Source organism: Gopherus flavomarginatus, chromosome 12 (assembly GCF_025201925.1).
Source record: "Gopherus flavomarginatus isolate rGopFla2 chromosome 12, rGopFla2.mat.asm, whole genome shotgun sequence".
NCBI classification, from domain to species: Eukaryota; Metazoa; Chordata; order Testudines; family Testudinidae; genus Gopherus; species Gopherus flavomarginatus.
This window is the reverse complement of record NC_066628.1, coordinates 2,724,575-2,738,818: the sequence shown is the minus strand read 5'-3', so window position 1 is coordinate 2,738,818 and position 14,244 is coordinate 2,724,575. Positions and strand designations below refer to the sequence as shown.

General features: G+C 56.2%; 1 protein-coding gene across 1 annotated transcript; it reads right to left on the bottom strand.

Annotated features, from left to right (window-relative positions):
- Positions 1–1,778: 1,778 nt before the first annotated feature.
- Positions 1,779–6,431, bottom strand: LOC127032959 (sperm acrosome membrane-associated protein 4-like). The gene is made up of 3 exons (XM_050920633.1): positions 6,256–6,431; positions 3,215–3,328; positions 1,779–3,059 (listed from the first exon to the last, which is right to left on the bottom strand). Exons 1-3 carry the CDS (start codon positions 6,305–6,307, stop codon positions 2,851–2,853), a joined length of 375 nt encoding a protein of 124 aa, XP_050776590.1. The 5' UTR covers positions 6,308–6,431; the 3' UTR covers positions 1,779–2,850.
- Positions 6,432–14,244: the final 7,813 nt, after the last annotated feature.

Below are 14,244 nucleotides of genomic sequence, written 5' to 3'. Positions count from 1 at the left end.
CACACCGACAGAGAACCCCCCAAATAACACAATCACACACCACCACCCCCCACAGAGAACCCCCATAATAACACAACCATACACACACACACACCGCTCCCCCAATAACAATCACACCCCCACCCCCACAGAGAACCCCCATAATAATACAATCACACACACACACTACAATAGACATACAGAAAAGTAGCTACACTGAGAGCAAGAAACACAACACAATCACACAGACACAAAGTTACACACAACAACAGAGTCACACACACAGAGAATCTCACACACACAGAGATGCACACACAACAGGCACACAGAAATGCACATTTACACAATAGAACGAGCCCCCCACTTATAACTATGCAGCAAACCTAGCACAGAAACCCAGCTACACACAACACAATTACACACACACTTCACCGCTACACCCAGACAAAACCCCATCCGCACCTGTGACGGACGTGGCAACACAACAAAACCGCACCGTGCCATCTCCGCACGCACACCCTGTGCACACCCCCCCCACCCACACCTGCACTGCGCCCAGCCCCCCAGGGGGCTGCGGGTCGGGAACAAAGTCACAACCTGGGGCGATCGGCGCCACGACAGGCTTTATTCTGGACACGTTTCAGGAGGACAAATACACACCACACACAACACAGCTGCACCGTGTCCTGGTCCACAACTTCACAGCACACACAGCACAAACTCCCTGGTACGCAGGCACACAGCGTCTCCGCGCCCGGCTCCACACTTACCCCCGGCACCCAGCCCCACCTGCCGCCGAGCTCCCAGCCTGCCCGCTCACGCCCGGCTCCGGGCGCTAACCCGTGTGCAGCATGGGGACTGTCTGCTCCCCCCGGCCACACGCCCAGTGAGAACAACACAACAACCGAGCTCTGAGTCACTGGCCCAGCCGCAGCCTTGTGGGGCCCAGCTCCGACCCACAGGGGATTTCAGAGAGCTGGGGGGAGCCCAGGGCTGGGCTAGCAGGGGCTGCGGGTCGGGAGTGAGGGGCACCGGCAGAGCTGGAGGGGACAGAACTGGGGTAGCAGGGGCTGCGGGTCAGGAGTGAGGGGCACCGGCAGAGCTGGAGGGGACAGAACTGGGGTAGCAGGGGCTGCAGGTCAGGAGTGAGGGGCACCAGCAGAGCTGTGGGGGCAGGGCTGGGGTAGCAGGGACTGGAGGTTAGGAGTGAGGGGCACCAGCAGGGCGATAGGGGGGCAGGACCGGGGTAGCAGGGGCTGCAGGTCGGGAGTGAGGGGCACCAGCAGAGCTGTGGGGGGACAGGACCGGGGTAGCAGGGGCTGCGAGTCAGGAGTGAGGGGCACCAGCAGAGCTGTGCGGGGACAGGACCAGGGTAGCAGGGTGCTGCGGGTCAGGAGTGAGGGGCACCAGCAGAGCTGTGGGGGGACAGGAGCGGGGTAGCAGAGGCTGCGAGTCAGGAGTGAGGGGCACCAGCAGAGCTGTGGGGGGACAGGACCGGGGTAGCAGGGGCTGCGAGTCAGGAGTGAGGGGCACCAGCGGAGCTGTGGGGGGACAGGAGCAGAGTAGCAGGGGCTGCGAGTTGGGAGTGAGGGGCACCAGCAGAGCTGTGGGGGGACAGGAACGGGGTAGCAGAGGCTGCGAGTCAGGAGTGAGGGGCACCAGCAGAGCTGTGGGGGGACAGGACCAGGGTAGCAGGGGGCTGCGGGTCAGGAGTGAGGGACACCGGCAGAGCATTGAGGGGGCAGGACCGGGGTAGCAGGGGGCTGTGGGTCGGGAAGAAAATCACAACTGCCGGGCGATCGGAGCCGAGACAGGATTTATTCTGGACGCGTTTCAGGAAGACATGAGCAGAGAAAGCCGAGGCGCTGATCCTGCCTGCACCAGCAGGGGGCAGCACCAAGCTACTGTGCCCGCGTGTGGGGTGAATACAACACTCCCGCCCCCCAGCGCCTGCCCAACCTCCGTGGGCATTGGGACGAAGAGCAGAGCCCCCCCACCCCCAGCGCCTTCCGGGTGATCATTGCCCCGATGCCAGCCCTGCAGCGGGGCGAAGACATGGGGCCAGGTGTGGGCAAAGCTGGGGAACAGAAGTGCTTCCCCCAGGTGCGGGCGGGGCTGGCGCAGAAGGCAGTGAACATCTGGCGCCAGATGTCTGTAGTGCCAGTGAGCATGAGAGGTGTGGCCAATGGCAACAATTGGAGCCAGATGTTTGTGGAGGGGAGGAGGCAGAGGGAGAAATGCAGAGGCCTGGACAGCTGGAGCCAGAGCGTCGGACCCCAGCTGCAGCCCCCGCGGATCCCAGCGCTGCCACCAACGGAGCATTGGCAGCTGTGGCGAGGGGGCTCAAGGCAGGGGACGATGCCGCAGCGCCCTGTTCTTAAAGGTGCATTTGTCCGCAGGCCACGGCTCCCTCATTGACAGTCCTGTGTCATCGGGAGCCGGCGAGGACAGGTGGGAAAATCAGCTGCTCGCCTGTCTTTTTTTTGGGGGGGTGGGGTGTACAAAAATGGCAGTGGGGTGGGTTTGGGGGCTGGAGACTGCAGCAACGGGTAGCTTATCAGACCAAGCATGAGACTTGACAAAAAGAAACAGAACCAATGAGTGAAAAAGTTCGGGGGGGGGCACCACGAAAGAATGGGGGATCCCATTTTCCTTCTCTGGACAGACCCCGAGGGTCTTGCCCCCTCGTCCCTGGGTTATAATGATCGAAGACGACCAAGAAAAGGCCAAAGATCGGGTCTCACCTCTGGCTGACAAGCGCCCCTTTAAGAAGAAAAGGGGCGGGGCTATTTAAAAGCAAGGTCAGGCTGGATTTTTTTTGCCCCCCCAACAAAAATGATTTCCTCTTCCCCCCGGCTTGCGGAGAAGGGATTAGAGGCCCCGGGCGAGCCAGGCCCCCAGCATGGCCAGCCCTGCGGCCAGGGAGAGCTGGGCCCCGGCGCCCGCGGCCGAGTTGCAGAATTCGCCCTCGCAGCACTCGTAGGAGGTGCTGTAGGTGATGCCGGCGAAGGACGAGGTGTCGTTGGTTTGGCATTTCCCCTTGTCAACGCAGTTCTTCTTCATGATCAGCTTGTGGCCGGCTGGGGGCAGAGAGCGAGAAAGGGGGAATGAGAAAGCAACAAATGGAGAGGGAGAGAAAATGAGGGAAGGCGATAGAGAGAAATGCAGAGGGCTGGAGAACGAGGGGACACGAGAGAAACGGAAGAGGGGGCTGGTGAGGAGGGAGGGGCGTTACCTGCGCGGCCCCGGATGGTGGCACAGAGCTGGTTGTCCAGGCAGGTGACGGTGGTGGTGTGGCAGGGGATGCCAAATACGGTGAAGTCGCATTTCAGGCACTTCAGGGCCGCTCCTGGGAACAGAGAGAGGAAGGGTGAGACCAAGTCTGTCTCCTTTTGGGGCTTTCGGGGAGGGCGTAATGATCAGATTTACTAGCATTGGTGGCAGAAGTGGGATGGATGATGACACTTTTATATTTAGCCCTGCCCCTTTAAAAACAGCTCGATTCTGGAATTCACATGTATCCTGACCTTGGTACTCCAATGATTTTCACCCAACACACAGGGGTTACACAAAAACACTGAGATGCACAACAACACAGTTGTATAGATACAAACACCCAAGTGCAATGCTGCACACCACACAAACACCAGGCTAGCCTTACAAAGCGATGCGTGCATGCACACACACACAACATTGGAAGAGACACAGTCAGGGCCGGTGCAACCATTTAGGCGGACTAGGCGGTTGCCTAGGGCGCCAAGATTTGGGGGTGCCAAAAAGCAGCTCCCCCCCAATTTTTTTTAAGTGGTTGAGCGGCCGCTGCAGCTGGGATGGAGAGGGAGTCTGAGCTGCTGGCGGAATCGGCAACGGGCAGCCCAGGGTGTCCTCTGGGTCAGTGCGCCGCAGGGCCGCCCGGGGGGGGCACGAGGGGCAATTTGTGTCCACAGAGGCCCCCACGAGAGTTTTTCGGGGACCCTGGAGCAGGGTCCTTCACTTGCTCCGGGAGCCCCGGAAAACTCTCATGGGGCCTGGGCCCCCGGAGCTTCTTCTGCTCCCGGTCTTCGCCGGCGGGGGGTCCTTCTGCTCTGGGGCAGAAGGACCCCCCGCTGGTGAATTACCGCCAAAGTGGGACCCGCTGCCGACATGCAGCCCAGTCTTCAGCGGTAATTCGGCGGCGGGGGGTCCTTCCGCTCCGGGACCAGTCACCGAAGTGCCCCGGAGAACTGCGGCGGGGGCCCTCCGCCACCGAATTACCGCCGAAGACTCGGCTGCACTTCGCAGCTGGTCCCGCTTCAGCATCAATTCGGCTGCAGGGGGGCCCCATGGCGGGTCTCCGGGACACTTCGGCGGTGGGTCCCGGAGCAGAAGGGCCCCCCGCCGCCGAAGACCCCAGGCCCCTGGAATCCTTTGGGCGGCCCTGGTTCGCAGCCGCCAGCCCAGGGGTCCCCTGGGTCAGAGCGCCACGTCCAGCAGCCGCCAGCCCAGGGGTTCCACTGCGCAGTCCTGCTTGGAGAGGACGCGGAGCAGAGGTGAGCTGGGGTGGGGAGGTACCGCCGGGCTCCTCGGGCCGGGGAGCTGCTGCAGGGGCGGGGGGCACAATTCAGGGCCGGGGGGCGGGAAGCTGCTGCAGGGCTGGGGGGTGCACAAGGTGGACTTCCTTGCACCGTCCCTGGACACAGGTACACACAACAGACATCCGAGACATGACACAAACACACAAAATACATGGCTGTAAACCAACCACAAACACCCACAAAAACACGACGAGAAGGCCACACCCACATAACACAAACATGGGCCCGCAAAATCAAACACAAGGGCACACAAACACAAATGAGGCACAAACACAGGCTCGCCAAACACGACGACACACACACAAACCCATGGAGACACGCCGCAAAGAACCGGGGCAGCTCACACAGCACAAAGCCAGCTGCACGAACAAGGACAACAGCACACAAAACACACCCGTGAGAAGCTGGGTGTGTTTTGGCAAGCGAGATTTCAAACCACGGGAAAAAACAACCCAGCCTGGAAAATTAGACTCAAGGCCAAACCAAATCCAAATGCCTTCCCCGTGTGTCAGGCGGGTGTGTGGCCGCTGCACGGCAATTCCCTTGCCCACTGGGCTCTGGGTCCCCCCAGCTCCGGCCAGCGCCCTGCCTGAGCCGGGCCGAGGGTGAGACATCTCCCAGCCGCCCCCTTGGCCGGGAAATGGTGGGGAGGGGGAGAGCCGGGCTGGCGCTGATCCGAGGAGCAGAGCTTCGTGTGTCCCCTGGACTGGGGAGGAAGAGGGAAAACAGCCCCCCGGACCTATTTCCAAACTGTAGTTTGAAGAAAGGGAGTTGTCTGCTGGAAAAGAACCCAGGAGTCCTGGCTTCCAGCCCCCCTGCTCTAATCACTAGACCCCACTCCCCTCCCAGAGCTGGGAGAGAACCCAGGAGTCCTGGCTCCCAGCCCCCTCCCCTCCCTGGTCTAACCACTACACCCCCCCCCACTGCTAGAGCCAGGGAGAGAACTCAGGCTCCCAGTCCCCCCCCCCCGCTCTAACCACTAGACCCCACTCCCCTCCTAGAGCCAGGGAGAGAACCCAGGAGTCCTGGCTCCCAGCCTGCTCCCCCCCATCCTACTAAACTCCCCCTCCTGGGAATGCAACATCTGGGCAGGTGGGACAGTTTTTAAAGGCAGGTTTAATCGGGGATGCGGGTGAGTCTGTTGGGTGGGGCATGACCTGGGGGGAAAATTAGGGGGCAATAGAAAATGGGTGCAGTTTCCCCCAGAAAATGGGGGGGGCGGGGCAGGGGGTTCTGGTCACATCCCGGGGCCTAAAGAAAAACCATGAGTTTGAGGGACCATCTGCTGACGAGGGGGGCTGGGAAGTGGGCAGACTTGGGGGCTAACAGGAAAGGCATGGGAGTGGGCTACTCCCAGCTCCAGATTGGTGGCAGCAGTGGGGTGAATCTTCACCAATCTGCAGCCAGAGAGCGGAGGTGTAATCCCTAAAACCCATGAGCCCCTCTGAGCCCTATAGCTGGGGGGACACTTAGGGGGTTGAACCGCAGGCCCAAAGGGGGGAAGGGCCCCCCCCCACTTCCAAACAGCACTGTTCAGAGCCACTTCCCTGCCACCTCCCCCCCCAGTTTGGTTTGTTGAGTGGCAAAATTTTCCCCCAGGGCTCAGAAGGGAACCTGGCAAAGACGGCAGCAACGGGGAGATTTTCCTAGGGGAGGAGAGGGAGTTGGGGGGGGATTTGTGTGGGGCGGGGCTGGGGCTTACCGATCCCGACAAAGCTCAGCGCGGCCAGGCACAGAAGGAGGACTTTGCCCATGGTCGTCGAGGGGGTGGAAGATCAGACAGTCCTTGGGCTGGGCAGTCGGAGGAGAGTCAGTCGGGTTGTGATCTGTGCCGTTATATATATATACTTTGGCACAAACACACACACACACACATGGGTGTGGCAGGGGCCTGGTGCCAGGGACAGCTGCAAAGGGGGGCAGGACACATGATCGCCGAGGGGTATAAAAATAGGCAGCCAGTTAGTGAGTCAGAGAGCGATGGCAATGCAAGGGAACTAGGTGTAAACACACACAAACACAACACAGCTACACACACACCAGCTACACTCCTCCAGTTACACACACACACACAGACATGCCCCATCTACATGCCAGCTACACACACACAACCCAGCCACACACCCACAAACTAGCTACACACAGACACAACCACCCACCGCAACTACACTACCCCAGCTACAACCACACATACACCCCCAGCCACACACACACAGCTACACGCACACATGCCCCAGCTACGACCCAACTACCTACACACACACACACACACACACACACACAGAGTGACAGGTACAAAGACACAAACAGGGATAAACAGGTAAACAAATAGAGAAACACACTACACTGACAACAGACACAACAACAGAGATCCAGGAGGGGAATCTAGTGGTTAGAGCATGGGTGGCTGGGGGCCAGGACCCCTGGGTTCTCTCCCGGCTCTGGGAAAGGAGTGGGGACTGGGGGATCAGAGCGGGGGGGGGGGGGGGCTGGGAGTCAGGACTCCTGGGTTCTCCCTGGCTCAGGGAGAGCAGTGGGGGCTGGTGGGTTACGGCTGGGAGCCAGGACTCCTGGGTTCTCTCTCTGGCTCTGGGAGGGGAGTGGGGCCTGGTGGGTCGGGGGGGTGCTGGGAGCCAGGATTTCTGGGTTCTCTCTCTGGCTCTGGGAGGGGAGTGGGGGCTGGTGCGTTAGGGCAGGGGGGGCTGGGAGCCAGGACTCCTGGGTTCTCTCCCCAGCACTGGGAGAGGTCTGGGGGCTAGTGGCTGAAGTACAGGGGGGGAAGCTGTGATGTCACAGGTGGGAAGAGCTGGACCACCATGAGGTCACAGCCACGATGACATCATCGTGGGCACCATGTGAGAGGTCAGGAGGTGGGGGAGGTCCCCGCCCTGATGAAACACAAGGCATCATGGGACACACGGTGTCAGCGCCACGGCAATGGCCAGGGGGTCAGAGGTCACACAGCCAAAGAGTTCAAAGGCCAAGTGGGGTCACAGGACACATGAGGTCAAGTGTAGAACTGATATGTGAAACTGTTTTCAATTGTTCACTTTATCAGTGTAACCTCTGTTCCCCATCCACTGCACCTGCCTAGACTATAACTTCTGATCTCTGTTCCCCATCCACTGCACCTGCCTAGACTGTAACTTCTGATCTCTGTTCCCCATCCACTGCACCTGCCTAGACTGTAACTTCTGATCTCTGTTCCCCATCCACTGCACCTGCCTAGACTGTAACTTCTGATCTCTGTTCCCCATCCACTGCACCTGCCTAGACTGTAACTTCTGATCTCTGTTCCCCATCCACTGCACCTGCCTAGACTGTAACTTCTGATCTCTGTTCCCCGTCCACTGCAACTGCCTACACTGTAACTTCTGATCTCTGTTCCCCATCCACTGCACATGCCTAGACTGTAACTTCTGATCTCTGTTCCCCGTCCACTACACCTGCCTACACTGTAACTTCTGATCTCTGTTCCCCATCCACTGCACCTGCCTAGACTGTAACTTCTGATCTCTGTTCCCCGTCCACTGCAACTGCCTACACTGTAACTTCTGATCTCTGTTCCCCATCCACTGCACCTGCCTAGACTATAACTTCTGATCTCGGTTCGCCATCCAGTGCACCTGCCTACACTGTAACTTCTGATCTCTGTCCCCCATCCACTGCACCTGCCTACACTGTAACTTCTGATCGCTGTTCCCCATCCACTGCACCTGCCTACACTGTAACTTCTGATCTCTGTTCCCCGTCCACTGCACCTGCCTACACTGTAACTTCTGATCTCTGTTCCCCATCCACTGCACCTGCCTAGACAGTAACTTCTGATCTCTGTTCCCCATCCACTGCACCTGCCTACACTGTAACTTCTCATCTCTGTTCCCCATCCACTGCACCTGCCTACACTGTAACTTCTGATCGCTCTTCCCCATCCACTACACCTGCCTACACTGTAACTTCTGATCTCTGTTCGCCATCCACTGCACCTGCCTAGACTGTAACTTCTGATCTCTGTTCCCCATCCACTGCACCTGCCTACACTGTAACTTCTCATCTCTGTTCCCCATCCACTGCACCTGCCTAGACTGTAAATTCTGATCTCTGTTCGCCATCCACTGCACCTGCCTAGACTGTAACTTCTGATCTCTGTTCCCCATCCACTGCACCTGCCTACACTGTAACTTCTCATCTCTGTTCCCCATCCACTGCACCTGCCTACACTGTAACTTCTGATCTCTGTTCCCCATCCACTGCACCTGCCTACACTGTAACATCTGATCTCTGTTCCCCATCCACTGCACCTGCCTACACTGTAACTTCTGATCTCTGTTCCCCGTCCACTGCACCTGCCTACACTGTAACATCTGATCTCTGTTCCCCATCCACTGCACCTGCCTACACTGTAACTTCTGATCGCTGTTCCCTATCCACTGCACCTGCCTACACTGTAACTTCTGATCGCTGTTCCCTATCCACTGCACCTGCCTACACTGTAACTTCTGATCGCTGTTCCCTATCCACTGCACCTGCCTACACTGTAACATCTGATCTCTGTTCCCCATCCACTGCACCTGCCTACACTGTAACTTCTGATCTCTGTTCGCCATCCACTGCACCTGCCTAGACTGTAACTTCTGATCTCTGTTCCCCATCCACTGCACCTTTCTACACTGTAACTTCTGATCTCTGTTCGCCATCCACTGCACCTGCCTACACTGTAACTTCTGATCTCTGTTCCCCATCCACTGCACCTGCCTAGACTGTAACTTCTGATCTCTGTTCCCCGTCCACTGCACCTGCCTACACTGTAACTTCTGATCTCGGGTCCCCATCCACTGCACCTGCCTAGAGTGTAACTTCTGATCTCTGTTCCCCATCCACTGCACCTGCCTAGATTGTAACTTCTGATCGCTGTTCCCCATCCACTGCACCTGCCTACACTGTAACTTCTGATCTCTGTTCCCCATCCACTGCACCTGCCTACACTGTATCTTCTGATCTCGGTTCGCCATCCACTGCACCTGCCTACACTGTAACTTCTGATCTCTGTTCCCCGTCCACTGCACCTGCCTAGACTGTAACTTCTGATCTCTGTTCCCCATCCACTGCACCTGCCTAGACTGTAACTTCTGATCTCGGGTCCCCATCCACTGCACCTGCCTAGACTGTAACTTCTGATCTCTGTTCCCCGTCCACTGCACCTGCCTACACTGTAACATCTGATCTCTGTTCCCCATCCACTGAACCTGCCTACACTGTAACTTCTGATCTCTGTTCGCCATCCACTGCACCTGCCTACACTGTAACTTCTGATCTGTGTTCGCCATCCACTGCACCTGCCTACACTGTAACTTCTGATCTCTGTTCCCCATCCACTGCACCTGCCTAGACTGTAACTTCTGATCTCTGTTCCCCATCCACTGCACCTGCCTAGATTGTAACTTCTGATCGCTGTTCCCCATCCACTGCACCTGCCTACACTGTAACTTCTGATCTCTGTTCCCCATCCACTGCACCTGCCTACACTGTATCTTCTGATCTCGGTTCGCCATCCACTGCACCTGCCTACACTGTAACTTCTGATCTCTGTTCCCCGTCCACTGCACCTGCCTACACTGTAACTTCTGATCTCTGTTCCCCATCCACTGCACCTGCCTAGACTGTAACTTCTGATCTCTGTTCCCCATCCACTGCACCTGCCTAGATTGTAACTTCTGATCGCTGTTCCCCATCCACTGCACCTGCCTACACTGTAACTTCTGATCTCTGTTCCCCATCCACTGCACCTGCCTACACTGTATCTTCTGATCTCGGTTCGCCATCCACTGCACCTGCCTACACTGTAACTTCTGATCTCTGTTCCCCGTCCACTGCACCTGCCTACACTGTAACTTCTGATCGCTGTTCCCCATCCACTGCACCTGCCTACACTGTAACTTCTGATCTCTGTTCCCCATCCACTGCACCTGCCTAGACTGTAACTTCTGATCTCGGTTCGCCATCCACTGCACCTGCCTACACTGTAACTTCTGATCTCTGTTCCCCATCCACTGCACCTGCCTAGACTGTAACTTCTGATCTCTGTTCCCCATCCACTGCACCTGCCTAGACTGTAACTTCTGATCTCTGTTCCCTATCCACTGCACCTGCCTAGACTGTAACTTCTGATCTCTGTTCCCCATCCACTGCATCTGCCTACACTGTAACTTCTGATCTCTGTTCCCCATCCACTGCACCTGCCTAGACTGTAACTTCTGATCTCTGTTCGCCATCCACTGCACCTGCCTAGACTGTAACTTCTGATCTCTGTTCCCCATCCACTGCACCTGCCTACACTGTAACTTCTGATCTCTGTTCCCCGTCCACTGCACCTGCCTACACTGTAACTTCTGATCGCTGTTCCCCATCCACTGCACCTGCCTAGACTATAACTTCTGATCTCTGTTCCCCATCCACTGCACCTGCCTACACTGTAACTTCTGATCTCTGTTCCCCATCCACTGCACCTGCCTACACTGTAACTTCTGATCTCTGTTCCCATCCACTGCACCTGCCTAGACTGTAACTTCTGATCTCGGTTCGCCATCCACTGCACCTGCCTACACTGTAACTTCTGATCTCTGTTCCCCATCCACTGCACCTGCCTAGACTGTAACTTCTGATCTCTGTTCCCTATCCACTGCACCTGCCTAGACTGTAACTTCTGATCTCTGTTCCCCATCCACTGCACCTGCCTACTCTGTAACTTCTGATCTCTGTTCCCCATCCACTGCACCTGCCTACACTGTAACTTCTGATCTCTGTTCCCCATCCACTGCACCTGCCTAGACTGTAACTTCTGATCTTTGTTCCCCATCCACTGCACCTGCCTACACTGTAACTTCTGATCGCTGTTCCCCATCCACTGCACCTGCCTACACTGTAACTTCTGATCTCTGTTCCCCATCCACTGCACCTGCCTAGACTGTAACTTCTGATCTCTGTTCCCCATCCACTGCACCTGCCTACACTGTAACTTCTGATCTCTGTTCCCCATCCACTGCACCTGCCTACACTGTAACTTCTGATCTCTGTTCCCCATCCACTGCACCTGCCTACACTGTAACTTCTGATCTCTGTTCCCCATCCACTGCACCTGCCTACACTGTAACTTCTGATCTCTGTTCCCCGTCCACTGCACCTGCCTACACTGTAACTTCTGATCGCTGTTCCCATCCACTGCACCTGCCTAGACTATAACTTCTGATCTCTGTTCCCCATCCACTGCACCTGCCTACACTGTAACTTCTGATCTCTGTTCCCCATCCACTGCACCTGCCTACACTGTAACTTCTGATCTCTGTTCCCCATCCACTGCACCTGCCTACACTGTAACTTCTGATCTCTGTTCCCCATCCACTGCACCTGCCTAGACTGTAACTTCTGATCGCTGTTCCCTATCCACTGCACCTGCCTAGACTGTAACTTCTGATCTCTGTTCCCTATCCACTGCACCTGCCTAGACTGTAACTTCTGATCTCTGTTCCCCATCCACTGCACCTGCCTACACTGTAACTTCTGATCTCTGTTCCCCATCCACTGCACCTGCCTACACTGTAACTTCTGATCTCTGTTCGCCATCCACTGCACCTGCCTAGACTGTAACTTCTGATCTCTGTTCCCCATCCACTGCACCTGCCTACACTGTAACTTCTGATCGCTGTTCCCCATCCACTGCACCTGCCTACACTGTAACTTCTGATCTCTGTTCCCCATCCACTGCACCTGCCTACACTGTAACTTCTGATCTCTGTTCCCCATCCACTGCACCTGCCTACACTGTAACTTCTGATCTCTGTTCCCCATCCACTGCACCTGCCTACACTGTAACTTCTGATCTCTGTTCCCCGTCCACTGCACCTGCCTACACTGTAACTTCTGATCGCTGTTCCCCATCCACTGCACCTGCCTAGACTATAACTTCTGATCTCTGTTCCCCATCCACTGCACCTGCCTACACTGTAACTTCTGATCTCTGTTCCCCATCCACTGCACCTGCCTACACTGTAACTTCTGGTCTCTGTTCCCCATCCACTGCACCTGCCTACACTGTAACTTCTGATCTCTGTTCCCCATCCACTGCACCTGCCTAGACTGTAACTTCTGATCTCTGTTCCCCATCCACTGCACCTGCCTAGATTGTAACTTCTGATCGCTGTTCCCCATCCACTGCACCTGCCTACACTGTAACTTCTGATCTCTGTTCCCCATCCACTGCACCTGCCTACACTGTATCTTCTGATCTCGGTTCGCCATCCACTGCACCTGCCTACACTGTAACTTCTGATCTCTGTTCCCCGTCCACTGCACCTGCCTACACTGTAACTTCTGATCTCTGTTCCCCATCCACTGCACCTGCCTAGACTGTAACTTCTGATCTCTGTTCCCCATCCACTGCACCTGCCTAGATTGTAACTTCTGATCGCTGTTCCCCATCCACTGCACCTGCCTACACTGTAACTTCTGATCTCTGTTCCCCATCCACTGCACCTGCCTACACTGTATCTTCTGATCTCTGTTCGCCATCCACTGCACCTGCCTACACTGTAACTTCTGATCTCTGTTCCCCGTCCACTGCACCTGCCTACACTGTAACTTCTGATCGCTGTTCCCCATCCACTGCACCTGCCTACACTGTAACTTCTGATCTCTGTTCCCCATCCACTGCACCTGCCTAGACTGTAACTTCTGATCTTGGTTCGCCATCCACTGCACCTGCCTACACTGTAACTTCTGATCTCTGTTCCCCATCCACTGCACCTGCCTAGACTGTAACTTCTGATCTCTGTTCCCCATCCACTGCACCTGCCTAGACTGTAACTTCTGATCTCTGTTCCCCTATCCACTGCACCTGCCTAGACTGTAACTTCTGATCTCTGTTCCCCATCCACTGCATCTGCCTACACTGTAACTTCTGATCTCTGTTCCCCATCCACTGCACCTGCCTAGACTGTAACTTCTGATCTCTGTTCGCCATCCACTGCACCTGCCTAGACTGTAACTTCTGATCTCTGTTCCCCATCCACTGCACCTGCCTACACTGTAACTTCTGATCTCTGTTCCCCGTCCACTGCACCTGCCTACACTGTAACTTCTGATCGCTGTTCCCCATCCACTGCACCTGCCTAGACTATAACTTCTGATCTCTGTTCCCCATCCACTGCACCTGCCTACACTGTAACTTCTGATCTCTGTTCCCCATCCACTGCACCTGCCTACACTGTAACTTCTGATCTCTGTTCCCCATCCACTGCACCTGCCTAGACTGTAACTTCTGATCTCGGTTCGCCATCCACTGCACCTGCCTACACTGTAACTTCTGATCTCTGTTCCCCATCCACTGCACCTGCCTAGACTGTAACTTCTGATCTCTGTTCCCTATCCACTGCACCTGCCTAGACTGTAACTTCTGATCTCTGTTCCCCATCCACTGCACCTGCCTACACTGTAACTTCTGATCTCTGTTCCCCATCCACTGCACCTGCCTACACTGTAACTTCTGATCTCTGTTCGCCATCCACTGCACCTGCCTAGACTGTAACTTCTGATCTTTGTTCCCCATCCACTGCACCTGCCTACACTGTAACTTCTGATCGCTGTTCCCCATCCACTGCACCTGCCTACACTGTAACTTCTGATCTCTGTTCCCCAT

Excerpts from the sequence above, each read along its gene's own strand:
- LOC127032959 (XM_050920633.1), bottom strand. The coding sequence starts at position 6,307 with ATGGGCAAAGTCCTCCTTCTGTGCCTGGCCGCGCTGAGCTTTGTCGGG. Across the intron at positions 3,329-6,255 it reads GCTGAGCTTTGTCGGGATCG|GAGCGGCCCTGAAGTGCCTG; the intron begins GTAAGCCCCAGC and ends CTCTGTTCCCAG. Across the intron at positions 3,060-3,214 it reads CACCATCCGGGGCCGCGCAG|CCGGCCACAAGCTGATCATG; the intron begins GTAACGCCCCTC and ends CTCTGCCCCCAG.